Source organism: Phyllostomus hastatus, unplaced genomic scaffold (genome assembly GCF_019186645.2).
Source record: "Phyllostomus hastatus isolate PE091 unplaced genomic scaffold, TTU_PhHast_1.1 phas_contig_196, whole genome shotgun sequence".
In the NCBI taxonomy this organism is placed as follows: domain Eukaryota; kingdom Metazoa; phylum Chordata; class Mammalia; order Chiroptera; family Phyllostomidae; genus Phyllostomus; species Phyllostomus hastatus.
The window spans coordinates 3,139,937-3,167,060 of NW_025333709.1; the positions used below are offsets into that span (position 1 = coordinate 3,139,937).

The following is a 27,124-nucleotide window of genomic DNA, read 5'->3' on the forward strand; positions in this document are numbered from 1 at the left end:
TGGCTTCAGCCCTTCCCTGCCACTCCGCAGAGTTGGTCCAGGAGCAAAACCGCGTGTGGGAGGTGGCTGTGTCAGGCGCCCTCTGCTGGCTTGAGCGCACCAGTGCACCACCTGGCAGCTACGCCGGGCCCATGACGAGTGTAGGTGCTGCTGGCTGCAGCTGAGAGGCACGTGTCTCCTCTGGGTGTTCCCGCCCTCCTTGGCCCTCGGCAAGTTCCAGGGACCCTGGGCTCTCTGTCAGCCTGGATCACCGACGCCCCAGTGCAGCAGCAGAGCCTGGCCCAAGGAGGCAGCTCATACGTACCCCGATTTATGGAGAAGGCAAGTTGAGGCTCACAGAATTTGAGTGACTGGTCCCCTAGGGCAGAACTGGGACATGGACAAAGGCTGTGCCCCAGCCCTGCCCCCCCCCACGGCCCACAGCTTGGTGGCCCCCGAGAGGCCCGGGCCCCAGACCCAGGCCCTGCTGAAGCGTACTCACCCATGCCGAAGCGCTCCGCCTCCTCCCAGAAGGCCTTGTGCTGCTGGGTCAGCAGCTCCTCCTTCTGCCCCCCCGACAGTCTCCCCTCGACGGTCAGCCCGTCCAGGCTGCGGGAGATGGCGGCCAGCCGGCACTTGGTCTCCTCCTGGACCTGCTGCCTCAGGGACTCGATCGCCTTGGCCATGTGCGCCCGCCCCATCGTCCGCTCCAGGATGTCCTGCGAAGAGACAGACGCCGGACATTCGGCAGGACGTTGCCCATCTGCTCCCAGCAACAGGCTCTGTCTGGGGCCCCCACCTCCCCTCTGAGGCTCCTGCATCTGCTCCTCAGACAGGGACCGCATCGTCCCTGGTGGGGACGCGGTGACACAGACCCTGGGCTACTAAGTGATCCACAGAGGGTCACTCTTCTGGGAAGGAACTCGGGGTCTGCACACAACCGAAGGGGAAACCCCACCTTTCTCAGAGCCCTCCCTCCCTCCCTCACCCCCCTGGGCCACAGTGGCGGCCACAGCCCCGGGAAAGAACTGCAGGGAGCGGAGAGGCATCGTGGGAATTCTGGGCGCTGGGGCCTCATGGAGCCCGGTGCTGGGGCTTTAAGAGACCCGAGGAGAGCCACGACCCCAGAGCCAGGCCTCAGAACCGGCCCCACCCCATCCTACCACGTTGTCACCACTGGGGACACCTCTCCTGGACAAGAGGCCTCTCCCACACAGGACACGCTGACCAGAGGCCGAGGGGGCCCTAAGGTCTGCAACACCGGCCTTATGTCGCAGAGAGCAGACGCCCAATGAACGAGCACTGTGGGATGGGAGCGCGGACGATGGGGGTGCAGGGACAGTGCCACGGTGGCGCGTGGGGCACGTTACAGCTGCAGGGACACTGCCGCCGTGGCACGTGGGTCCCATGACAGCTGCAGGGACACTGCTGCCGTGGCACGTGGGTCACATGACAGCTGCAGGGACACTGCCGCCGTGGCACGTGGGTCACATGACAGCTGCAGGGACACTGCCATCATGGTGCGTGGGGCACAGTAAAGCTGCAGGCCTGCGTCCTTTCCCACCTCGCAGTGGCCCCACCAGCCAAGTGACACCAGCAGAGGCCTGAGTTGGCCCCGCCCCTTCTCCCCCAGGCCTGCGATCCTGCTTCATTCAGATCCTCCTGTTCCCTTCCTGCCCACCCACAACCACACCAGCTCTGGCCACCTCTGCCCTGGGCTGCTGCCTCCGACCGTTCTTGGTCTCCCAGCCCCCCATGGTCCCCTCATGCTTCGCCCCCCACATGGCAGACGGGGTCTTTCTGAGCTGCAGATGTGGCTCTGTGGTCCCCTGGCCCAAGCCCTCCAGTCCCCGCCCTCGGACCCGGTCCACACTCCGGGGCATGGCGCACGAAGCCTTCAGGACCAGGCTTGGCTGAGTCCCCGGCCCGGTCCCCACACCTGCAGCTCCCGGCTGCTCAGGACACCCAGCCTGCAGCTCCCCCCGGCCTTGGCGCACGCCGGGCCGGCCTCCCGCTGCAACCCCTCCCCTTCTCCTCTTACCCCGCTGCCTGGCCGGGCCCTACACGTCCCTGCAGGCTCTGATCTTCCGCACCCCACCGCACCCCTCCTCCAGGCTCCACTGCCCCTGTGCTTCTCTGTCGTTAAGGAGCTAAACCTGAGGACACTTGAAGCACTGAGGGCCCTTGAAACAGGGGCTGAGCCCGAGCCACCGCTGCCCAGCCTGGGCCTCACTGCTGCTGAGCCGCACTGGTCTGTGTGGACAGGGCAAGAATAGCCACCCCCAACCATGGACGAGGACGCTGAGGTTTATTCTGGAAGGCCACACATACATAGCTAGCCCGAGGGACAGTGCACCTTCCTCTCCTCCAAAGAAAGGAACCTGCCAGCAGCCTGCAGGCCCTTGACCACTGGAGGGCGCTGGAGGATAGGCGCTCTCGCCTTGAGGCCTGGCTGCTAGTGAGAGCGCTGATCTGGGTTTACTGTGCAGGACAGATGGGAGGGGAGAGAGGGGAGCCTGAGCCCAGGGGCGCCAGAGGGAGGACGGAGGGCAGGAGGAGCAAAGGGACGCCAGGCAGGCCCCCGGGTTCAGTCGAACTTGGCTCCACCCCTCAGCGCTGCAGGACCTTGGGGGCGGAGTCCTCACTGGACCCCTCCTGTGCAGAGTTGCTGCAGGGACTAAAGGCGCTACAATGTAGGGGGCCAACGCAGCAGCTGGAACACAGCAGGTGCTGGGGACGTGGCGGCTGTCATCACTACTGCAGCCAGGCCCCTCACCGCCCGTGGCTTCCAGTTGTCCTCGAGCGTCCCAAGAGTCGGATTCTATAACCTTCAGGGCCCTCTCCGGGGCTCCGTTCGGGCAGTCATCCAGGCCACGTGACACGTCCCAGGCCCGCGATGCTGGCCCGAGGACTGAAACTCTTCTCTAGTTCATCCACAGCACAGCCCTGGATGCATCTTGGGGTGCGGGGGAGGGGCCTGAGTGGGGGCAGGCGGAGCTAATGCGGCCCTCTCCCGCACAAACGCCCACTGCAGCCCTTTCCCGGCACCGCAGCCATGGCGAACGCCTATCTGGCCCGCTGATGGCGTCTGACCACTAACGCGCATGCGCGCTTGCGGTGCGCCGGTATCTGTTGGGAAGGCCGGGCGTACTGTCCAGTCTCTTAACACCTCCCGAGCAGCGGCCACTCTGATCCCATTTTACAGAGGGGGCAACTGAGTCACAGTCACAGAGAGGTTGAGGGACTACGCAAGGCCACACGGCCCATCAGTGGCAGGACTGGGGCGCGTGCTCAGCCCTCCGGCCCGAGTCTGCAATACCGTTTCTGTCACTGACCGGGGCTCCGCGTAGGCGACGCTCATCCGCCGCTGGCTGAAGAGCGCCCGGAGCACCTGGACAATTCTCTCCCTTCTCCCTGTTTGGGTGTTTCTGCCAAATACTTGGGCCAGAGTCAGCTAAGGATACATTTGTTTTCCCTGCATCAATACCCTGCCGACAGGATAATAATTAAATAAAAAAAGAAAAATGAGAAAAGGAAAAGTTTTTCTCCATTGACGAGCATTCCTAGCGGCAGCCCGATCACATTACAATCCAGTTCAAAGGGGCTTGGATGGCAAACCAGTATGCTCGGGTGCAGGCCCGGCACTGCCGTTGGCCGGGTGGGGTCCCAGGAGGGTCATTAGCGGGCCTCTTATCTGTCACCGTGAGCATCACACCTGCCTGTCTTTTAGTGGCGCCGAGGCAGGCGGGGGGGCTGTGTGTGCACTGGGTGGGACAAGCCCTATAAAGTCCTCCAGCGGCTGTGTGCACGGGGGGGAGGGGGGGTGCGCATTTATTAACACACACAGCTCAGTGTGGGTGTGGGGGGAGGTGCTGCATTTCTAACCAGCTCTCGGGCGACACTGACGCTGCAGTCCTGCACACTGCCCTTAGGAGCAGGCGGTTTGTGGAGAAGCCACAGAAATCCACTCTGGCCCCTCCGGACCTGCTCCCGGGTCTGAGCAGCTGAGTCTGTGAGCTGAGGGCAGGGTGGCCAGGGGAGGTTTCTGAGCCGGGTGTGACCTGGGTGGCGCACGGGTCCGAAATGTAAGGCATGACTTCATCCCCAGGGTCAGAGGCAGGGTGAGCCCCAAACCTCCACAGAGAATCTCCCTGGTGACAAGGGTGTCACAGGTCAGCGAGCACTCAGGGGGATGGATGGGTGGATGGATGGGTGGTGGATGGATGGATAAGTGGATGAATGGGTGGATAGATGGATAGATGACAGATGGGTGGATGGATGGAAGGATGGATGGATGGTGGATGGATAGATGGTGGATGGATGGATGGGTGGTGGATGGATGATGGATAGGTGGGTAGATAGATGGATGGATGGGTGGGTAGGTGGGTGGATAGGTATGTGGATGGATGGATGGAGGAGGCATTGGATGATGGATGGTGGATGGATAAATGGATGGATAGTGGATGGATGGTGGATGGCTGGATGGTGGATGGCTGGATGGTGGATGGATGGATGGAAGGAAGGATGGATGGTGGATGGATGGATAGACGGATGGACAGAAGGAAGGGTGGCTGGATAGTGGATGGACCGTTGCTGTTTTCTGGGCTCTCTCCTGCTCTACAATACGAAGGTGTGCACCTGAATGACCTGTACAGCACTTCAAGCTTCCTGATTCCACATCTCTGGTTTACATCCCTCACGCCCGGCCCCTGCTCCCAACCCTTCCCCCCCACCCCAGCGCACCAGAGCCTGCAGGTCCTGGGAGTCCCGCAGCCACCCCTCCGCTGCGATCATTCTTTCTGTCAGACTCATCTCGAGCTGTCGGGCTTTGGAGCTGGAACACTTAAACTGGTCCACGAGCAAGTGCTGGATGTTTTCCATCTGTTTCCAGAAAGCTTCCATCTGTGAAATGAGAATGAGAAGCAAGAGGTGGGGGGGAGAAGACTTAGTTAAGAAAGCTACAAAGCTGGCTGGCTCAGGTTTGGCAATTTCGATTCACTCCTCATCACAAGCTGAGGCCCTAAACCATCTGCACGCCGGAGCAGGGCCATCTCGGCGACCATCACATCCTCTGGAGGTCCCTCCCCGTGCCACTGCCGGCGCCGGTCAGCGGCAGGGCGGCTTTGCAGCAAACGGTGATGAGCAGCTGCTACGGCAGGTCAGCACCGGCTTCCACGGTGTAAGGACCCTTCACCGGGCTGATTCCTGCCACCAGGGGCGGTGGGGGGGGGGTGCGGGGTGTGTGCACAGAATTCCAGTGTGCTCTGGGAAGCTTCCAGATCTTTAGAAGGGATTAAACGTGCCCTGGAAATAAAAGCACCAATGGCCATTTAAGTAGCACATCCTGTCCTAACAGCACAAGAGAGGGCAAGGCAGAGAGGCGCTGCCGCCGTGCCAGTGCTCTGCTCTGACGCCTTCCTCCTTCTCCATCTCGTCGGGAGCAGAGCTGGAGTCCCCGAGCGGCTGGGAATGTGGGTGCCCCTGCTGTCACTGTGGTCCCTCAGAGCTGAGAACGATGTCACCAGGGGTCTTAGCTGCTGTCTTGTATCTTATGGCCGGCAGGTTCTGTGCCTCACGTACGCATTTTGTGTCTGGATAAAATCTCGAACAGGCTCAGGAAGGCGGGGCCCTTGTCCTAGGTCCCGGAGCCGGCGAGAGGCAGAGGCAGCCTTGGTTCCGGTCTGTTCAGCCCCCAGCTCTGAGTGTCTCCATCTCGGCTCCACCTCTCCACCACCGAGACAGACATTTCTGGCTGGACAGGCACAGAGGGGTCAGGGGTCAGGGCCCCCGACCCACAGGATCTTGCTGGACAGGGGTCGGGGGACAAGGACGCCAGACCCACACTGATCTTGCTGCTGTGGCTGCAGGTGGAGAAAAACGACAGCCTGAGACCGACGCGGTGCAGCCAGCCGCCTCCCAGGGCTGGGCCCGGCCAGGAGGAGGAAACCCGCGCCGGCAGGGACGGCCCCTCCTCAAAAGTTTGTTCTCCCACCTCGGGGTCTCCGGGCAGCAGCTCAGCCATCACTGACCCCACCCGCCACCTTCCTGTCCCTCCGGCCCATCAGAGGGCCCCGTCTCCAGCTGCTGGGACAGGAAGTGGACGATCGCCCATGAACTTCGCACCCGGAAACAGTTCCACGTCCAGCCAGCGCTGCGGCTTCTCCTCCAGCCCCAGAGAGCCAGGGGCCCCGTCGTCCTTCTCACAAGCCCGGCCTTCCCCCGGCGTCCGTGACAAGGTTCCCTCCTGGTTCCTCCAAGTCCCTGCTCTGCCATCTCGTCTTGGTTCTCCTGGGCCCTTGCCCCTCAGCTGCTGCCGGGATGCAGGACCGGGCACAGACTCCCTCCTCTGCGCGCCCCCCACCCCCCACCGCACGCTCCTGGGCGGGAGCGCCCCCTGGTGGTTGCAGGTCACCGACACGCCCCCTCTGCCGGAAATGTGCAGGCACGGACAAGACGGCCCCCCGCCTCGGGGACTCTGGGGGCCACGGGGCCCGGCCGAGCACCCTCCCTTCCCGGCTCCCCCTAAGAACACACCTGCTCTCCTTGCCCTCCCACCTGAGCTTGGGGGGCTCTGTCCCCATGCACCTCCAGGCTGTCGAGCAGACTCACCACCTGCCCCCCCCGCCTGCTTCTCACTCTGGGGTCCTTATTCCCACAGAACTGACCCTGTGCACCCTCTCCCCCCCAACCTCATTATATCCCACCCCACGAGCTCCCGCTTCTCCTCCCCTCCCCCTCCCCACCACACCCGCCCTCATGAAACCCCTCCTGCACTGGCCCTGCAGCTCTTTAGGGGACCCCCGCGGCAGCCTGTGTGGTCCTCCTAGAACAGAAAGGGACCCTCCTCCCGGCAGGAGTGGAGGACCCTGGGGCCCGGCCCTCCCGGCTGCCCTCTCAGCCTGCCCACTGGCCAGCGCCCGCACTTCTCCGAGAAGCCCCCTGGTCCTTTCTTCTGCGAAGATGCCCCGGGCCCTGGGGTGGGACGGAGCCTCCCTCCACGGCGATCAGCTTTCCCACGTGCTCCCATCTGTCACGTTCGTGGCCCATAAGTCTGCACCTGCTCAACTGTCGGTCCCCGGCACCCCCCACCCCGCCCCCAGGCTGGCCTGAGCGTCTCTCCGGCAGGGCCAGGCCCAAGTTCATGTTGGATACCCAGTAGCCGGCACAGTGCCTGGGTTCCAAGGAGACGTTTGTTGAATACATAGTATGTGAACAGGGGGGCGTGGAAGGCCCCCAAAAGCCAGAAGGAGATGTCGGAGGGCAGCCACCCTCTCTGAATTTAAATCCTGCTTTTCCGAGTGGGGTACGCGGCGTTAGGGGCCAGTAGTCAGCTGGCAAGGCCAGAGAGGGTCACAGCAACCTTGGCTTTCAATGCTAGAAAGGTCCACCCAAGATTTAAACAAGGGGGGGTTGGTTTGAAAAAAAAAGTCTTGCCCCTTTGTCAGACCTTCTCCCTGGCGTCACTCAGAAATGGGTCCCTGGCTGCAGGGCACAGCCGACTGGGAGTTCCCGTGTCGGACACGCTCCCGGGGCACCCGTGGCTCCCCGCTCCCCGAGCGCAGCCCCGGCTTTGCTGCTGCGGAAAGAGCGCCCACCCCGCACGCACGTTGTCGATCAGCTGCTCTGCGTGCTCGCGCTCCTTCTTCTCCACGGCCGCCAGGGTGACGAACTCGGGGTCGCCGGCGCCCAGCACCTCCGTGTCCGACAGCCTGACCTGCAGCCCCCTTTCCAGCTCCCGCAGGTCCTGGAGGAGCAGAGGGAAGAAAACTAAGGAAAAAAAAATCTAACGTTTCTTAAATCCTAGAAAAAGAAACGCTCTGACTTGTCCCATCACCACACCGGATTTCTTAGCCGTGATTAAATGCTCCGGGTGTGGCCCCATTTCAGGCTGGAGGACAGAAATCTCTTTTCCTCGTAAACACAGAGCTCAAGAATCACGGATTATTTTCTTTTATGTTCCTCATCGCCCAGGAAAAATAGACCATGCTTAGTAAGCAGTGAAACAGGATCTTTCAATCCTTGTGAAGTCCTGCAAAATTGTACATGTAAAAACAGCCCAAGCTTCTGCAGAAAATAACATCAGCGGTGACTCCCTTGGGCGATGAGTATGACCAACATCCTTCTCTTTGCTCTGCTGCCAGTGTTTCCTCACATTTTAGAAACACACTTGGTTATTGTCACATCTGCACACATCCTTCTGTGTCCCTAGACTGCGTTTAGAAGTGTATGTGGGAATACACCATTTCCACCCACGAAAGCAAAACCACGTTCCCAGGTGTTATGTGTTGTAACAAGCCACCTCTCAGGCTCCTTGACGTAACAGGCTGAAGACTTACACTTTCTTGTTTCGAAAGAATCTTCTGGTAGAACTCATCATCCGACTTCTTTTTCGGAAAAATGTCCAGCAGGCACATTTTTAAGACCTGAATAAACATCTGTGGCCAGAAAAGGAAATGAAACAAAGGGGAAAGTTTAAACAATGGTTATCTCCCTCCCTCGCCTCCTCCTCCTGCTTCTCTCTCTGTGTGTCTGTGTGTCTATGTGTCTGTGTCTCTGGGTAAAGCAAAGCCGTGCCCCCAGTGGCAGGAGTTGCTTTGCCATTTCGGGGTCTGTGCCCAACGTCGCTCTCCGGTCCTGCCGTGCCGGCTCCATTGCTGTGCACACCCGTCCCCCAGGGTCTCGGGGACTCAGGGCACAGACCGCCTGTGGCCCCGGTCCTGCGCTGTGAAAGGGTGACGAGTCCCCCGCGCCACATACCGAGTGCCTGTCCTGCCTCAGCGCCGTGTCCAGCTCCAGCAGATCCTTTAAGTGAAGGTTATAGATGCACAGGTCAAGGTCGGCGCTGCAAAGCCACGAGAGAGACAGGAAAGACCTTGAGTGTGTTTGAGGCGCCGAGAGAGGTCACACTTCAGTCCAAGCCACGTGCGTCCTGGCTCCGGGTTTGAAGCTCGGCCGCACGCGGAGGCTCCGAACGGCCAGCCGCGGTCTCCACGAGGGACCCACAGGGGCTGCCTGACATCCACCCGTGACTGGAAGAAAACTGCGCTGCCTGGGCATTAAGGACGTATCAGGAAGAGCTGGACGGTGGGAAAAATGAGACTAACTCCTCCTTCCAGTCACTTGCACATCTAGTATCACATGTCACCTTTCTGAGGGCTGAAATGGCACCATTCTTGTGCCCATTTTACAGACGAGGAAACTGACTCAGGAAATCGAGGGCCAGAGGAATCAAGTATCGGTCGCACGGTCACGGGGGCAGATAAGAGGCAGGGTGTGAATAAATGTGTCTTCAGTAACTACACTCCACGCAAACTGCTGGACGGTCCAAACGCTCAGAAACAGCCCTTCCCGGCGAGGGGGGCCCAGCCAACGAGGCTGCCGCTCAGCGGAGTAGCCCCTCCCACCCTGGGCCAGCCGCAGGGTCCACACCACGCTCAGGGTCTGGGCGCACTGTTTCCACGGCTGTGGACTGTGTGCCGGCCTTTGACCTTCCTCACCAGCATTCAGAGCGGACGGGCCTGAGTGCCGACCCACACGCCTGCTGGGCTGAGGGTCTTGGGCACCCCCACACGCGGAGCCCTGCTCGGGCTGGGTGCTTGGATGACGCTGAGCCTGGGCTCCAGAGATAAGGCGGTGGGCTCAGCCCCGGCCCCTTCACCGTCTGCTGTGTGACCTCGGGCAAGTCACTCAGCCTCTCTGAGACTCACTTTGTCCTCCGTAAAATGGGGACAAAAACAGCACCCGCCCGCTAGGACTGTCAGGAGGCACCAATTCACCGTCTAATGAATAGTTCCCTGTATTTTGCCGTGTATAATGAGCTCCCGTGTATAATGCACACCCACGTTTTTGGCCCAAACTTTCAGGGAAAAAAATCTTTTGTTTCAATATTTTAATTCAATTTATTTACTTACTATTTAGAAACACACTGATTATCGTACTCTAGGGTGTTATTTTGCCTATGGCTATCATTACTGCTTTCTAGAGGTACACTGTTAGTACAAACGCCTACATAAAAGAAATGAAAAACATTTCTATAGATACGGAATTAGTACTATCCATGTATAAAGTTCATCCTTGTTTTTGCGCCCAAAAATGTGGGCCAGAAATGTGCGTTCCACACGGCAGATATGGCACCTGTCGCCGACCCTGTCCCAGCCGTGCCGGCAGCAGGGACAGGGTGGGCAGTGGTGCCGGCCTGACCCCTGTACCCCCCACAACGTGCAGTCCCACATGGTGCCCAGCCCTGGCCCAGCGCTTGGGAAGCGCTTAACCGGGGCTGGCTGCCGCCCGCCCGCCCGCCCGCCCGCCCCCTCCTCACCTCTCACAGGCCAGCAGCTCGGGGAAGCTGTGCGCCCGGAGGAAGGCGCGGCCGAGGAAGCGGTCGTCGCTGGCGGCCGAGCGCAGGCTGGACGAGGAGCTGCAGTCGTCGTCCTTCTCGGCCGGGCCCAGGCTGCCCAGGCTGCTGCACGGGGACGCCTCCGCCGGCTGGTGGGGCAGGGCCGCCTGCTTCCCGTTCTCGTGCAGGGATGGGTTGGAGGAGCCATCGGCCAGCGGCTGGGGCGGCAGTGGCGGCAGGGGTGGCAGGACAGAGGCCAGAAGTTTAGTGCACGTGTGTGTGACCACCAGGAGGGGTCTGGTGGCTCTACCCGCTGCGTGTGCTGGCCGCTCCCAGGACGGCCCGGGCACACTGGGGAGGGCTGAGAGGGTCCTGTATCCCGGCGCCCTCGTCCCCAAGAGGCCAACGCTCTGCACCCAGGCCCCCACCCTTTAGCTCTGAGCCTGCCTCTGGCCTTGGTGGCCCCTGCACCTGGCCACCCCCTGACCCCTCTGTGCAGCCCACCCGCCTGGCCCACCTCTTGCTGCTGCCTCAGACTCACCAGCCTGCTCTGTCCACTGACCTGCTGACCCCCCAGCTCTCCTTCACCCACACTGTCCTGAGTGGCACCTCCTGCCCCCAGGCCTTCCAAGCGGCAGGCACCCCACCGCCCTCGGATCAGCTTGAAGCTCCTCGTCAAACAAATGCAGTTCCTGCCGTGACCACAAAAGGTCGCAGCTTGGCACAGCCTGAGCAGGAGTCTGTGCCCAGGCTGACCCCCAGCTGACCCCAGGCTGAAGCAGCCCCTCCCGAGCCCAGCTTCTCTGACAGCAGCCCTTGCCAGGGTCCACAGGCCCCCGGTCCCTTCCGTCTGGCCTGACCCCACACGCTGTCCCCCACCCAGCCTGGGACAGCCTCTGGGCGGGGGGGACGATGCTCCCCTGACCCTGGGTCACCCCCTGCAGAGGCTGCCCAGCGGCGGGTGTTGAGGGTGGAGAGATGCCCCTCTGCCCCGGGAGTCTGCCCCCCACCCCCCTCCCCGCTCCCCGGAGAGCCAAGGGAACGAAGTGGCCCCCTGTGTGTGTTCCGGGGTCCAGTTCCGTGAACCGTGCCCCCTGCTCACTGCGAGGGTCCCCAAGAAAGCTGAACCCGGGAAAGTCCCGGGCGGGAGTTCTCAGAGCCCTGACACCTGGCCGTCTCCGCAGGAAGTGGTAACGCGGAAAGCCGAGCCTGCACTGAGAGCACGGAGGCCAGGCGCCACGCGGGGCCCGTACGCCTGCTGTCCGATTCCACCCTCAGAACCACAGGGGGCGGGAGGGCCATTCTTCCCATTTGGCAGGGGAAGGAACCGAGGCCCCAGACGCCACGACGTGGCCGGGCTGGGAGTCACGGCGGAGTTCGAGTGACCTCAGCGTGACTCCAGAGACAGTCCTCTTCCCTGCCCGGACAGCAGGCAGCATTCTCCCCAGCTGGCCTGACCAGGAACTTATGTCACAGGCATCTCACCCGCCGAGGGCTCCCCGGCAGCCTGGGGTACGCCGCTCCGGGCAAGACTCCCGGCCACCCCGGCCGCCGGCACGAGCTCCTGCCTCCAGGCACGAGACCTGCCGCCAGGCTGGTGGGAGGAGAGGTGGCCTGGGCCGGCTACCTCCTGCAGTGTGACGTCGGACAGGCCGCGGGCCTCTCTGGGCCTCCGCGCCCTCGTGTGCAAGGTGGAGCTGACAGTGGTATCTGTCTTACAGAGGAGGTGCAAGGCTGAAACGCCCGATGCGGACAAATGTGCAGCCCTCTGCCGGCCCTACAGAGAGTGTTTAGTGTGTGCCAGCCACTGGCATTGGGCCCAGGGACGGTGACCGAGACGCTGGGATTCTGTCCGAACCCGTGTTTGCATCAGTGGTAAGTGGGCAGGGTGGGGCCTCCCCCCTGTGCTGTCACCTGTGTCCCTGCGGACACAACGGGCGATGGCAGCTCCTGGCCTCCAGATGCCAGGGGACGCTGTCATTGGCGGGGGGCAGGGGAGGGGGTCCTGCCCTGACGTGCTGCTCCGTTTTGGAGCCTCGCCACCTTCACCCCTCTCCACATGCGCTGCCACCCAACCCTCCACGAGAGCCCGGAACGGCACGCTCGACCCCACTGCCCCTGCCCCGGTCTCTAGTCCGTGACCGAACAGTCGCGTTTCCAGGACGGAGCTTGGGACTCTCACCCGGAACTTCTGGTTGATGGGATAGACGACTCTGGCCTTCAGGGCAAACGCTGTGACGTTGCTGTTGACGGACGGCTCGTGCTCCTGGGAAGGAAGCAGAACAGATGGCATGGGGGGGAGCGCTTTCTGCAGGACGCAGGAGAAACCACCGAGAGTCCCCAAGATGCCGCACCCTATCTGTAAGAGTGGCCTCGGAGAGGGACCACGGCAGGCATGCACAGATCCAGGTACGTGCTCGCTTGGTAAAAGGATGGGCGATGGATGGATGAACAGGTGGATGGATGGATGGACAGATAGATAGATGGATAAATGGACGGACAGGTGAATGGATGGATGGATGGACGGACAGATGGGTGGACAGAGGGATGTGCAGACAGCTGGAAAGGTAGATGGGTGGGTGAATGAATGAGTGGACAGATGGATGCATGGATGCATGGATGCATGGATGATGGACGGACGGATGAATGATGGACAGACAGATGGATGGACAAATGGGGGATGGGTGCATGGACAGATGGATATGAACAGATGGAAGGGCAGGTGGACGGATGGGGGAGGAACGGGTGTACCCACAGATGGATGAATGAACAAGCAGACATTAAACAACACATTCGTTTAATTCCAAGTCTTTACCTTTGAAAGAAATCAGGGTTTAAATAACGTGACAGTAATTAACAAGACTGTTCTTAAAAACTACCTCTTTGAGTGGAAAAGTCAAGAGATGTGCTCGGGGCCGCTCACACTGCCAAGCGGTATAAACACCTAGATGCAGTGATGCTCACGCAAGACTTTGGATGAGACCCTTCGACCACGAGCCGTGGATGGACAGCCCGGCCCCTTCTCTGGACCCAGGCCTGGATCGCGGACAGCACCGGGGGTGGATCTGCCCCCAGGACCGAGCGCGCAGGGCACCCAGCAGAGTGGTGGGGACCCACAGGAGCGAAACCGTGGCAGCTGTGAGTACAGGTGAGGGGCCCGGGAGGCCCAGCTCAGGCACCACCTCCCCGGGCAGCCGTCCTGACTGCAGCTGCACGCCCAGTCCGCAGCCCGCTCCCCTTCCGCACGCCTCTCTGCGTCTCTCCCCTGCAGGGGGCACCGCCCTGCACCCGGCAAAGTTGGCGCTGAGTGAAGGCTTTGGAAACCGACAGCAAGTGCCCGAAGGTGAGCAGGCAGGTGAGCCCGCAGCCTGGTGCCCAGACCCCGAGCACCTCTCTCTACCCAGCAGCCTCCACTTCTACGCCCACGCGTTTCAGCCAGACCTTGAAGACAGAGCTCCGTGCCCATGGGCGAAAAGTACAGGAGATGTTTTACTTTCTCATAACATGAAGGGTCGAGCCAGCGCCTGACCCGCCGGCACACGGGCCCCTGCGGTTCTCCAGCGAGGGTTTCCCATGATGCCCTACGAAGCAGGGCAGGGAGGGGCCGGACCTGGGTCTCGTCGTTTCTGCCGGTCTCTTAGGACTCACCAAAGCAGACGTAGGTGACAAGAAGGGGAAAGACCACCAACGTGTGCCATCTCCTCAAGCTTCTGCTTCTCACACAGCACAGGGGAGACACAGAGAGGTTAAGCTATGTGCCCAAGGTCACACAGCTCACAAATGCCAGAACCAGGATTCGAACTCAGGTTCCCTGGCTCCACAGGGGCCCACCAAGGCTTAGGGGTCGACAGCTTCCACTTCATCCTCCACATGGCAATCAAATGACCTTTTAAACATGCGGTTCCCATCGCTATGCAGCTCACAGCCCTCCTGGCTCCCCAAGGTTTCAGCCAGACCTTGAAGACAGAGCTCCGTGCCCATGGGCGAAAAGTACAGGAGATGTTTTACTTTCTCATAACATGAAGGGTCGAGCCAGTGCCTGACCCGCCGGCACACGGGCCCCTGCGGTTCTCCTGGGGGAGGCCCCCCAGCCCCTGCCCCCTGCCCCTGGCCTCACCACCCGCTGCTTGACCCATCTCAGTACAAAAGCGGGGGGTGGCAGAGGCGAGAAGGCTGTCGTCGGACCTGGTGACACAGTGGTGCGGCCCCGTACAAAGTGAGTGTGGGGGCCTGTGCAAAAAAGATGAAGAATTTCCAGGCAGCAGAGTCTGGGGAGGCGGGACCCGGCCTACGTGACTTCACGGGTCGCACACCCACCACGCCGGCCCTGGGGATGTCAGAGCAGAGACGCACCGACCCCGGGAAACGACTCGGAGGCAGAAGGGCGTGGCGGTTTTGCAGACTCCTCACCGGAAGGGGAAAGGAAGGGCCTAGTGGAAGGCGTGCCAGCGAGACAAAGGCATGAGCCCTCGGCCTGGAGCTCCCCTTCAACAGGGGAGACACAGAACAGAAGTGCATTTCTCGTGAGAACCGTGACCGAGGAGGACAGGGTGTAGAGGCTGGGGTGTAGGGGCCACCTGGCACCTGTGGATGTGAGGCCGGGACAGGGGTGCCAGGGCCCGTGCAGGGCAGCACTGAGCCCAGCTGTGGCCCGCCCCTGCCACGCCCCTGCCAGGAGGCACACACCCCAGCCAGGTGGGAAGCCTGGGGCTGCCTGGCCTTTCCCACCGTCTGCCTGAAGCGTGCCACCCCCACCCCACCCTGGGGCAGCCCCGGCGATGTCACAGCACTCGTGAGCGGACTCGGACCCAGAAGCGCCCAGCACACGGACCCAGGCTCCTCCGCCCGAACGGCCTGAGGTGCGTGGTTTTTGCTGCTGTCCTTCCGTCCCGGGCTCCTCCCAGTCCTGACCGCCACCCCGGCCGCAGCCCTACAGCCGCTGAGGAAATTGGACCAACGTGTATTTCAGCGTGCTGCTTCTTCAGGTTACCCAGGGCAATTATTCCGAAAACTGGTTAAAGCACAATGGTAGGAGGAGAGGGGCCACTTTGCACACCGACGTAGCGGGGCTCCTCTCAGCACGCGCACACCTGCGCCCGTGAAGCTCGCGCAGCACCCTCTCCGTCTGCGACACCTGGGACCGTCATGGAGCGCACAGGCCAAGGCTGCGCAGGCTCCAGAGCCTTCCGGAATGTTCTGTTTCTTTTTGGCTGACGTGAGCTATTTATCAAAACAGAGCTCGCTCAAAGAGTGGCTTGAAGCACACGTGCCCGGGTTTTCTGTGGGTTGGCGGACACGGGGGTCACGGCTCAACGCCCCCCTCAAAATCGGCCCCGAGCGCAATCCCTGACCAGCTCCGTCTGCACGAGGCGGGGCCACGGGGCAAGCCGGCCACTGGAACGGGCAGACCTCTCACTGAACCCTTGGCAATCATTAGCCCGGTCATGGGCCTAGCTGGGCGGGGCTACACCGTGAACAGGGAAAACATCCCCGCGCAGGAAAAATGAGCTAGCCTCCTGGGGAGGTGGAGAGACTCGGCTCCCTTATGGGGTGACCCAGCGCTTACTCTGCGGCAGGAATGCTCACAGTGCCCCCTGGTGGTGACCCCGAGCAGCCGGCTCACTGCTGTCATCATCATAAGGCCGAGAAACCAGAGGCTCAGAGAGGTCACGTCTCTGGCCCAACGTCACACAGCAAACAGGCGGCAGAGCCGGGACTGGGTTCCAGCATCCAAAGCAGAAAGCGATGCCCCACGGGCAGGCCCGGGCTGGACAGAGCTGGGGCCAGGGCGGAGGGACAGGGAGACCCCATCTTTTTTTTTACCCTCACCCAGGGGTATGTTTTATTGGTTTCAGAGACAGAGGAAGGGAAAGAGAGAGAGAGAAACATCGAAGGGAGAGAGAAATGTCAACAGGTTGCCTCCCACATGACCCCGACAGGGGGTCGAACCCGACACCTAGGTGCACGCCCCGACCAGGAATCAAACCCGCCGCCCCCTGCCGTCCGGGACGGCGCTCCAACCACCTGAGCCACCGGCCAGGGCGAGAATCCATCTTTCAACATTGTGTCGGAGGCTCGAGGCTCCTACTCCGAGATAGTTACTTAAAAGAAATAAAACACAACGAAAGCAAACACACCAACAAACGTATAGGTGTTCACCGCAGCCCTATTCAGAGCAGCCGAACTCCGACACAGCACTCAGGGGCACGTCCCCATGAAGTACCCAGTGACTAAAGGCCGATTACTGACCCGTGCCGGGTCACAGATGGCAAAAGCAAGACGCTGAGGGGACGCAGGCACCAGAAAGCAGGTGTAGAAGTCGAGAACCCGCAAACCAGTCCCAGTGCCAGAGGGCAGTGGCTGCCTTGGGAAGGGGCTTGGGGTGGGGGGTAAGCCAGAAAGGGGCCCCTGTGCCCCGGAGCACTTTCCAGGGTGACAGATCACTCCTGACCGGGGTATCGGTTTCAAGGGCGTGTACACGTGTCACTCATCAAAATGCACACGTAAAACCCGGGCATTTTATTGAAGGTGAATTATGCCTCGAAAAGGAAGCCGACTGGGACCTAAGCTCTGTCACAGGCTCGTCTGGGTGACACCTGGCTGCCAGGTGGGACAGAGGACACCCCACTTACGTCCAGAGCCTCCGCCTCCTGCGAGGTCCGAGCTCCTCTCCTCCTCCTCCTCCTGGCCGGGGAGCCGGTTTCCGAGGAGGCCTGTGCATTAGACTCCAGGTTCTTGAGCAGACTTCGAGGGTCGTCCACCTGAAATCCAAAGGTGGGGGACACGCTGACGTCAGTCGGCCGGAGCCCCTGGGACCCTGGTCGGGAACCCTATTGTGCCAGACACACTTCTGGAGCCGCTCTGCACCGCCGGCCGCTCGTGGGTATAACCTTGGGACTGAGGACGTGTTTGCCCGGGAGTTAGTCCCGGAGCACCTGCGAAGCGTGAGCCTTGCCCTCGTCACCGGGGACGGAGCGCGGGACAAAACACGCCCAGCCCCTGCCTCCGTGGGCCTCGCGTTCCAGCGACAGGAGAGAGAGGCAGGCAAAGAGATGAACAGGTCGCGTGTCAGAGGCGACAGATGCTGCGGAGAAACAGCGGGTGGGGGAACGCGGAGTAACGGGAGGGAACGTCTTCTTGGGCCGGGCGGCATTGGAGACAGAGCTCGAAGGGAGTGAGGGAGAGCAGGCCAGCCAGAGGTCTGGGGACAAGCCTTGCAGGGAGAGTGCAGAGCCCGTGCAAAGGCCCCGGGGCGGCAGCACGCTCCGCCTGCCCGGGAAAGCCTGTGGCTGGAGCACTCTGGGGGTGGGGAGCGGGGTCGGCGACGGAGCCGGAGACTCGGGGGCTGTTTGTCCAGCACTCACGGCTGCCTAGCACCAGGTTCTGCCGGGGAGGCCCCGTCGGGGTGTCCTACAGTGAAGGCTCCAGGAGAAAACTGTCATCTGTTTTGTTTTGTTTTTTGGCTCCCCCTTTAAAAATGATCGGGAGGCCAAGAGTCACCAGCCCTGTGATCACAGACTAATACGGAAGACAAACACAAAACAAAGAAGAGGAAAAGGCAAGTGTGGGGGCGGGGGGGGGAGGAACTTGAAGAATTATAGAACCCTCAGAGAGATACGATATTGGGTTGGCCAAAAAAATCGTATGGTTTTTCCCATAAACTAAAAGACACATTTTTCATTTTCACCCATAACTTTACTGATTTGGGTGTTTCGAGTGTGTCGGCTCTCTCCCGTGTGGTATACTGTTGATTGTTCTCGATTAATGTGTCGATTTGATCGCTGTCAACTTTGACTGGTCTGCCTGACCGTGGAGCAGTGTCCAGAGGGAAATCTCTGGTGTGGAACTTCGCACACCACTGCTGACACGTCTGATCAGTCACAACACCTTCTCCGCACACTGCACATGTCTCTTTTTGTTTTTGCATTTCAGCTGTGTTTTTACCTTTCTTGAAATAATAAAGCACAAGATGCCAAAAATGTTCCATATTTCCTGCCACCTTCAATATTAAAATGGTTACACAAAATTCACTAATTTTGATAAGTTTTTTTTTTAAATGCATGCTGATAGCACAGTTGTCCCAATACAATGCAACAAAATTGTTTCAAAGGAAGTTAAAGACAACTAAGTGCTACGAGCGCCATCATGGGGGGAAAATGGAACGAACTTATTGGCCAGCCCAGGTGACACTCACCAGGTTAAAACAGGTGGTAAAGACACAGGACCTTCTGAGGACAGGAGAGACCACAGCCAGCACCCAGCACTGGTTCCCCTCACAGGACTCGTGAGGCTGTGTCATCAGCACACGTTGCCTTGTAACCTGTCTCCCGGCGGCTGCCCGCCTCCAGCGGTCAGGGCAAGGTCTAGTCTGCTCACTGAAGTGGCCCCTAAGATCCCTGGACCGGGGAGCTGGCGGCAGAAAGATGCCCAGCAAACTTTCACGGTAGGGGTGAATGAATGAAGGAAGGGAGGATGCATGAATGGAGGGAGGCGTGAATGCATTCTATCGAAGTAGCTGGGACTCAGAAGAGCCAACAAGGTAAAACAAGGAGCCAGGAAGCAGAATGGGCACCCAGGGGAGGGGATCCCCAGCCTTCGGCCACTGCGCTGAGCTGGGTCCCCGCCAGCTTCCAGTCCAGACCCCCAGGGCTACAGATGGGGAGACTGAGGCCGAGAGAGCTTTGGCGGCTCTCGACATCACACAGCGGCGTCGGATGGAGGCATCTCTGGGGACAGCGCCCTTCTGACCCTGCGCCGCTTCCCTCTGGAAACACTGTGTCCAGCCTCCTCCCGCGGCAGAAGGGGAGCCCCGGGCAGCACCAGGTGGGCGCGAAGCCCGAGATCACGCTCCAGTGGAAGTGGAGCCCGGGCCTGCAGTCCGACCCTGGGGGCGGAGGAAGACGGCTCCCCGTGCGCCCCACACTCCAGCTGCCCTCTCCGCCGACCCACCTGTTGTCGTAGCCGCCGGCGGATGGCGCGGCAGCCGAGCCACAGGCCGAGGCCCAGGCCGAGCGCGGCGCCCAGCAGCACCGCGGGGACCAGCAGCGCGGGCGCCGGCCGTACCGCGTCCCGGCCCAGCAGCAGCCGCGCCTCGCTCCCGCAGGCCTCTCCGCCGCGGGCCATCGGGGTCGCTCAGGCCGCGGCCCAGCCGCATCCCGGCCGCATCGCGTCCGCCGCCTCCCACCGCCTCGGCCAGCGGCCCTGAGCGCCGTCCCTGCCCAGTCGGCGACGCAGGACTCGGAGCCCAGGCGGGCCAGGGGCGCAGCGCGCTCCGCCGACGACTCTCCGGCTTCTGCCGCCTCCTTCCTTCCTTGCCTCTCCCGGGTCCCCGCTCTGCCCGAGCCGGAGGGAGGAGCCTGGATCTTCCGCCCAAAACTTTGAGCCCCCCCCCCGCCCCGCCCCAGCCTGGCCTTTGCACTGAGCATGCCCGGCGGGAGGCGCGCTTTTCAGCGAGCAGAACTTTTCGGAGAATCCTTGGTTTTCCCTGGGCCTCTGGACCTCCAGCGGAGAAGGAATCCCCATGCAAACAAGCAGGGCGCTGCTCAGATAGAGTTACGGAGCGCTTCCGATGTGCCAGGCATTTAACCTGACGGTCTTGGCAGCTTTCTCAGCAGCCCTCCGAGGTGGTTCCGGCCATCCCCCATCCTGGCGATGAGGAAGCTCAGGTCCAAGGGGCTCAGCGCAGGTCCCACTCCAGCCTCCACCCATCGTGCCTCCGAACTTTTCTTAAGAGTCTGTCTTAATGCCTTTCTTCGCCATGGTCAATACCTTCCTCTGAGGCAGTGTGCAGAAAGACTGTTGCACCAGCCCCCAGCAGAAACCCCACGCTGTGTAGTAAATCACTCCCTCAGTGACGGGTTACGGAGACGGCGCGGATCCAACCAGCGCTGGGCCGGCCAGGAACCGGACGAGGCCCAGGCTGGGAGGGTCTCAGAGCTGCGTGGGGAGACACACAACGAGGTGAGGTCAGCATCTGTTCTCCTTCCAGCAAACACTTACTGAGCAACTACTAGATGCCAGCTCTTGCCCTGGGTGCTGGGGGTATAGCAGCAGACGCGCATGCGTCCGAGATCAGTTCCCTGTGGGGGGCGGGGAACCTCGGGGATCTGCTTCAACAGAGGATGAGTGGTGTTTGTGTTCTTAACCCAGACGCACAGCTCGAGTTTCTGGTTTGTTTTTTTTTTCATCATTTCCCCGTCTACCCTTCCGGGTGGGCCAGATGGGAACCACCACCCAGATTTAGCTTTTATAGATGAAGAAACCCACAGCCCGAGAGGAAAGGGGGCTCGCCCGAGGTGTTGCCTCCGGAAAATGGGACAGATGGGTGAGCGCCCGTGTCTGTCCGGCCAGGTCAAGGCCGAAGAGGAGCTGGCAGCTGCCTGGCTTCCGGGCCCCAGGCTGCAGACCTGACCGGCTGCCCTGCAGGGAGGCTGCAGGAGGGGAGCCCCTCCCCCGAACACGTGGAAACAGTCGCCTAGGGACCCTGGAGTAGCAGGGGGCTCTGCTCAGGGGCCGCCTCCTGGCTCCGGACACTAACGCCCCTCTCTCTGGCTCACAGGAGACCCTGCAGGCTGGCCTGACTGCCTGCCCCACTGGTGCCCAACTGGGCTGAACTGAGCCCATCCAGAAAGGAGAGTCATTTTGTCCTCTCTCTGCCCCTGAGCTGCCAGTCTCCCCCCCACCCCCCAGCCCCTGCCTGTGCCGTCCTGCCCGCTCTGGGCCCCCGGGACACACGGGACACATGGCCTTGCCTCTCCGAATGCTTCTCTGTTAGGGAGCTGGGGGGCTGGGGGCAGACTCGGGTTTCCACTCGGTGGATGTCAGGGAAGGTTTTTTGGAGAAGGTGGTCTCCGCTAAGAGTTAGAGAACGCAGGCGTTAGTGGAGGGGCACTTGGAGCCCCCGGGATCTTTGGAGGCAGGAGAGCCGCCGGATCTGTTGTGGGTACTGCCGAGGCCCGGGTGGCTCGCTTCCTCCCACTGCCGTCCTGGGCCTCGGCCCGGCTCGCCAAGCCCCAGTCGCGGGAGGTCTTCCAGAAAACTTTCCGCGGCGGCTCGCACTGGGCATGCTCGGCGGCGGGGCGGGTCCGGGGCCCGGAAGCGGGAGCAACTCCGGGGCGCCCGCAACTGTGGGGTTTCTGGCCCGGGCACGCGATGGGCTCGGCGGCCGCCCCGGGGCGCGCTGCTTGGGTGCTGGCTGGGGGCCTCCTCGCCGCCGCCCTGGCGCTGCCCGCCGGGTCCCGGGGCCGAGGCTGGCTCCCCGTGGGCCCGAGTCCTCTCCAGCGTCCCCAGGGCGCGCAGGCGCCCCGGGATCGCCCCGAAGCCCCCGGGGCGGGGCCCGAGCGCGCCGCGCAGGTAAGGAGGTCCGGCCCCCAGTCTCCGCTCTGACTCGGGCGGCTCGGCTCGGTCTCCACCCGCGGCGGGGTGCTCCGTGGAGTTGGGGAACTTATCAGAAAGGGTGGGCGCCGCGCGGTGTTCCTTAGTGCAAGCCTCTTACCGCTGAGAACTCTCCGGAAAGGTGGGGACAGCCGCGAGGTGGCTGCGGGGAGTGTGTGTGTGTGGGGGTGGGGGTACCTGAAAGCTCCTCGGGCGGAGGGCCAGTCGCTTCCCTTCTTGCGCCCGCGTTTCCCGCTCTGTAAGCGCCCGCGGCAGCGTCTGCCCCGAAGGGTGGATGTCGGGGTTTGGCGAGTTCGCGGTCGCAGAGCGCGTTGCGGAGGGGAGCGCCCCGCGGGAGAGTAACGGTGTAGGACGTGCCGGAGAGTAACGGCTCTGGCCGGGATCGCTGGCTGGGGCTGTACCTGACCGCACCCTGCGGGCTGATGGGTTTAGCCACGCCCCCTTCACCCTGCCCCTCCCTCTGCGGTCCCAGTCCGGGGAAGGCGCGGAGCCCTGGCGCCCCCTTCTCCCCAAACAGGTCACCAGGCCTACTGCCCTTTGCTCCAGGTCAGCTCCGCTGTCTGCCCCTCCTCGCCCCCACCCCGCCCCTGGGTTCAGTCCCCACCCCTTTACCTCTGGCCTTTGGGGACCGTGACCGTTCGCTCTGGGTTTCCCTCAGCCCCCTACTTGGAGCCCTGGCTTTCCACTGGGATTTTTCCCAGGGGAGCCGCTGGGGCCTGGAGCAGGCCGACAGTGGTGGCTTCTCGGTGGGGTGTTGGATCCAGCTCACCGGCGGCTGCTCCGGAAGGCAGGGGTCCCTCTGCCAGCTGCTATGTGGCTGGTGTGCCCCCTCCGTGGCGCGGTCACTAAGGAGTTTGTCCTCACCTCTGCTCACTGGCTCTTGCCGAAGTGTCGGGTCTGGTTAGCTGCATCCCTGCGACCACAGGTGCTGTGTGTGCGCCCCAGACCCGGAAAACGCCCCAAACACATCCATGTTTTTCTGTCCTCGTAGGTTTTAAGTGCCAACCCTTTAATCGTCTTAAAGAGACCTTCAAGATTGCTTATGGCAGTTACTAGACTGGCCAAAGTAACTCTTTACCCCCCTTAAAAGTTCATCTTGAACTTTTATGAAATGTGTATAGCAGGAAATGTTTTTGTTTTCTAATCGTTTCTATGTTTTATTGTAGCATGGAGACATTTCAAGAGACGTTCAGGGAACTCCCGAGAACGGAGTCATTTTTCAGAAGTGTGCCGTGGTGAGTGCCCCGGGTGGCCCGCGCTTGAGGGGGCGGTAGTTGGATCTCACCCACAGCCTTTATCAGGGAGGTTTGGTGTGTAAGAGCCGGCGCAGCACAGGGCCACCTACCCACGTCCGGACACGAGAGCGGTGCGGTGACCTGCAGGGGATTTATTCCTTGACCAGGGCTGAGATTGCTGGTGGCGGTTAGGTTGTTGTCAGTGAAAACCCGCTGCGGCCACTTAGAATAGGCTTTGGCATCGATATGGTACTTGACTGCTCAAAAAGTTACTTAAGGTCCCATAGGTCTTCCGTCCCGTGAGATGGCTTATCACGTTGTCCGTGTGGTGGGTCCCCGAGACCAGCCTCAGGGTCCGTCACTCCCTAGAAGGACTCGCGGGCCTCAGCCAAGCTGTCGGGCTCTGGGTACCGTTTATCGCAGCAGAAGGGTGCGGGTCGGCGCCAGCAGAGGACAGCAGAGTTCCAGGGGGACCGCCGCCGGCTGTCCTCTGCCGGTGCAGTCGTCCGGACGGCATTTAACGTCCCCGGCTGTGATGTGTAACATCGCCCAGGGCCGCTGGCCCAGCCTTGGGGTGCAGGGGTTTCACAGCAGGTGGGTCACGTAGGCTCCGAGCCCCTGTGGTACCGCCCTCAGTCCCCAGCCCCCCGGAGGCCACCCTGCCCCAGCCCCGCCCAAGGCCCCCGGTGTATGAAGACGGTCTTACCGAGCAGGGTGTTCGGGGCTTCAGGGGTCAGGCTCCCAGGAGCTGGTCCGGGGCCAGTCCTTTCCCTGGAGCGTGCAGGGCGTGGGCGGCCCCCGCCTGCCGAGGGACCCCGTTACTGCCCGGCCCTCATCTTCCCCCAGGCCCTCAGGCGCCTTGCTCCCCTTCCTGGGCGCGCCGAGTGCTCCAGCTTCCTCTGTGTCCCTCCGGAGGTGTGTCCTGCCAGGTGCCTGCAGTCACGTGTGTGTGTGTGTGCACTTGCACGTGTCTGTACGCGTGCCTTCCTCTGCACCTTTATGTTGGTCATGGGGCCCTGGACCCAGAGTTCTGCAACCCGCTTTCCATACTGGTGTCCCACAGTCACTTCTCCCGGGACATGCATGGCACCCCCCTCCCTCCAGCTCCAGCATCTCATTCAGCAGAGCTGGGTGGTGCAGGGGCCGGGCTGGTGGCAGCCGAGTTGGAGAGGGGAACGGGGCAGGGGTGCAGGGGCTGGGTGGGGCGAGCTGGTGGGCCACTGGGTGGCTCCCAACGGCTGCACTGGCCAGACGTGGCCGGGCCGGAGGGGCAGGCCTGCAGGCAGGAGGTCAGCTCGGGGGAGCCCGGAGACCAGACGGCAGCCCGGGGCCCGGGCACGGCTCTGGGGCCAAATCGTCAAAACGAGGGACCGAGAGAGAACCTCCGTTTGCTTTTCTCGGTGACGCCACTTGCCACGGTCTCCCCAGCCTGACGTGGGTTCTGTGCTCGGATGGCTCATCTGCTGAGTTTCTCTGTGGGAGCGGTCTCACTGCATCTCGGGCCCCAGCGACGTGGAAACTGTCGCCAGGCAGCAGCTGGGCTGGCGTCGGACTCTCCTGGGGCCTGGGGAGTCCGACCTGATGAGTTCTCAGAGCCTCTGGGGGACCGTCATGCCCTCCCTGGTCCTCCCAGGGACGTTTCCCACCACGCACGTGCAAGGATGAGTGTGTGTGCACGTGCGTGTGCCCTCCCCACACGTCTGGGTACACGCCTGCACACGGACACCTGCCGCGTACACGTCGGGCCGCAGCGTCGTTTCAGGGAGCTGCACGGCTCGTTGACTGTGCCCCCGTTTCACCCCCGCCCAGGTGTTGGGGCCGAGCGTGGCGCAGACGGCGCAGGTGCGCCTGCTGGTGAACAACACCCCGGCGCCGGCGGCGGCCGACCTCTCAGACCTGCTCCTGCTCGACAACGTCACCGGCCTCGCCGTCAGGGAGTCGCCTGGAAACAGGACCGCGGCTGGGTTCCAGGCCTTCGCGAGGAAGTTCCTGGCAGGTGAGGGCTGGGCGCGGCGAGTCGGGGACACGCACACTCCCAGGGCACGCGCCCCGTTCCGTGCGTTCACTCAGCTGGTGCTCACACGGGTTCCCGGGGGGGGGTGGGCGTCCGAGGAGGGGACCGCCTCCCGACAGCTGCCTCCGGCAACCTGGATCTGCTACTGAAATTACAGAAGGGTGGGATTTGAGGGGAGAGTTTTAACCAATTACAGATACTCGACTTTTATTATGAAACGTTTCAAACGGAAGCAAAGACAGAGTTTGCAGTGAACCCCAGGATGGCATCACCCACGTGACCAGAGTTGCCGTCTCTCAGGAAAACGCAGAGCCCGGCCCGGGCTGTGCTGGAGAGCGGTCCAAACACGTGGAGAGATGGGGCGCAGCAGAGCATGCTGGGGCGAGGGCGAGGTGGGAGGACAGGCGTCGGTCAGACCCGATGGCTCGCTGACCCTCCCGCAGAGCTGGGTGGGCTCTGTCACCCTGACCCCCCGCTCCCCCCGCTTTGGGGGCTGGTGCCACCCATCTGGCAGGAGCTGAGCCGTCTTGCTTCCTGCTGGAACCCACTCTCCCAAGTAAGAGGGGCTCCCTGGCGATGCACCCCGAACTTACCAGTCCGAGGAGGTGCCCTGGCCAGGGAGAGAGAGCAGGGAGGAGCCCCCCAGATTCGGCCGGGTGCCCATGCCCATGGACGGAAACGGCAGGGTGTGGCTGTGCGTCTCCCCTGCTGGGCTGTGTCGGCTGTCCTTCTGGTCCCCCCGGGCTTCTCGCTCATCTGCAGGGCGGGTGGTGGCTGGTCCTCTGCGGAAGGGCCGTCGGTCCAGACTCCAGACGGCCCCACTCCCCTAGCCCACCTGCCCACAGCCCCGTGTGCCCTTCGGGGAATGCCAGCGAACACAGGAGGCCTCGTTCCCTCCCCCGTAAAGCCTTTGGGAACGGTTCCGAGGGTGCGTTACGGAAACAATTCCTCCCCACGGCTGGAAATGCTCCCCAGTTCTAATGCCCACGCGAACCATGTCCGGCCGTGCTGTTCAGCAAGGTATTATGAGTCATGGGCTTGCCATACGATGAAAGGATGACCTGGAGTTTATTTTGCATAAAATGCCCCAACAGTGGCCTGCCAGCACGTCCCTTTGGCAGATTCTCAGGGAGAAATGAAAATCTCAGGAGCAAACCTCCTACAGACTGAAAGTCAAACAGACTCAAGTCCAAAAGGAATCAAAATCTGAGACCAGGATGTTAGCCCTTGTAAGTTTTTAAAAGTCCGAAGTCCGGAAGTCTGGAATCAAATTAGAATTCCTTAAACCAGCTTCCCGACATGCTGTTCTGTCCAGGCCCCCCCATGCTGCTGGGGTCTGGGAGGGGTGGGCTTCCCTCCACTGCAGATGGGGCGCGGCACCCTCGTCTCAGACGCTGAGTTAGTTGAACGTCTGGTTTCCACATGCCCCCCTGTTTACAAGTCCACAGGGCTCAGGGACACAGAGGGAGTGTGGAGTGGGCACACAGTGGGATATCACTCGGCACGGAACAGGGGTGAGATGCTGGTCCCTGCTCCAATGTAGGAATGCCCCCCAAAACGTGCTCCGGGGACACACACGGACGCTTCCGTTCCCCTGAGCTGACCAAAAACGGCAGACTGGTGTCTGAGAGTAGGTTGGCCATGAGGGCGGAGGAGACGGTGGGAGTGGCCGTCTTTGGGCACAAGGCTTTCTTTTAGGGTGATGGCATGTCCTCAAATTAGACTGTGACGATGGCCACACAGCCGGAAGTATACTAAAACAGGTGAATCAATGGTTTGCAAACTTTATCTCAAAGCTGGTTTTTTTTTTCCCTAAAAAAAGGCCCTCACAAGCCCAGCCCCACAATCACCTGATCCACACAGGAGCTGCTCTCAGTTCCTGGACAGGCTCCACCAGCCGTGTCCCCGTCCCCAGGCTGTGGCTGAGGCCCCGAGGCCGCTGCCACAAAGAGGGAGGACAGAGACTTCCGTTTGGCTTCAGTTTACGAAGTGCCCTTGGTCCCCGCGAGGTGCCCAGGGTCCCCCCGAGAAGCCAGCTCAGTGGGAGGGGTCTGTCGGCGGTCACAGTGGACTCGACCCGTGGCCGCACCTGGTGGCAAGGTCCTGGTCCACCCTGTCTCCCGTCCACCCTGTCTCCCCTCCGGAAGCAGTGCTGCAGTGTCGCCC

At 61.8% G+C, this 27,124-nt stretch overlaps 2 protein-coding genes across 7 annotated transcripts in view; one reads left to right on the forward strand and one right to left on the reverse strand.

Annotated features, from left to right (window-relative positions):
* EVC (EvC ciliary complex subunit 1) overlaps nucleotides 1-19,653 on the reverse strand; it is a 40,834-nt gene extending 21,181 nt beyond the window's left edge. For all 4 annotated transcript variants that reach the window (XR_006785150.1, XM_045834029.1, XM_045834028.1 and 1 more), the window contains exons 1-9: nucleotides 19,265-19,653; nucleotides 16,948-17,076; nucleotides 12,498-12,581; nucleotides 10,298-10,533; nucleotides 8,737-8,821; nucleotides 8,316-8,414; nucleotides 7,586-7,723; nucleotides 4,723-4,881; nucleotides 482-698 (exon numbers count right to left, since the gene is read on the reverse strand). Coding sequence is in view for 3 of the 4 variants with exons in the window: in XM_045834029.1 (XP_045689985.1) it covers nucleotides 482-698; nucleotides 4,723-4,881; nucleotides 7,586-7,723; nucleotides 8,316-8,414; nucleotides 8,737-8,821; nucleotides 10,298-10,533; nucleotides 12,498-12,581; nucleotides 16,948-17,076; nucleotides 19,265-19,438 (1,321 nt within the window). In the remaining variant the exon portion in view is untranslated. The remainder of the gene's footprint in view (nucleotides 1-481; nucleotides 699-4,722; nucleotides 4,882-7,585; nucleotides 7,724-8,315; nucleotides 8,415-8,736; nucleotides 8,822-10,297; nucleotides 10,534-12,497; nucleotides 12,582-16,947; nucleotides 17,077-19,264) is intronic.
* A 1,744-nt stretch (nucleotides 19,654-21,397) lies between these two features.
* EVC2 (EvC ciliary complex subunit 2) overlaps nucleotides 21,398-27,124 on the forward strand; it is a 59,670-nt gene continuing 53,943 nt past the window's right edge. For all 3 annotated transcript variants that reach the window (XM_045834324.1, XM_045834326.1, XM_045834325.1), the window contains exons 1-3: nucleotides 21,398-21,667; nucleotides 22,876-22,944; nucleotides 24,754-24,940. In XM_045834324.1, the coding sequence (XP_045690280.1) occupies nucleotides 21,467-21,667; nucleotides 22,876-22,944; nucleotides 24,754-24,940 (457 nt within the window). In that variant the 5' untranslated portion in view covers nucleotides 21,398-21,466. The remainder of the gene's footprint in view (nucleotides 21,668-22,875; nucleotides 22,945-24,753; nucleotides 24,941-27,124) is intronic.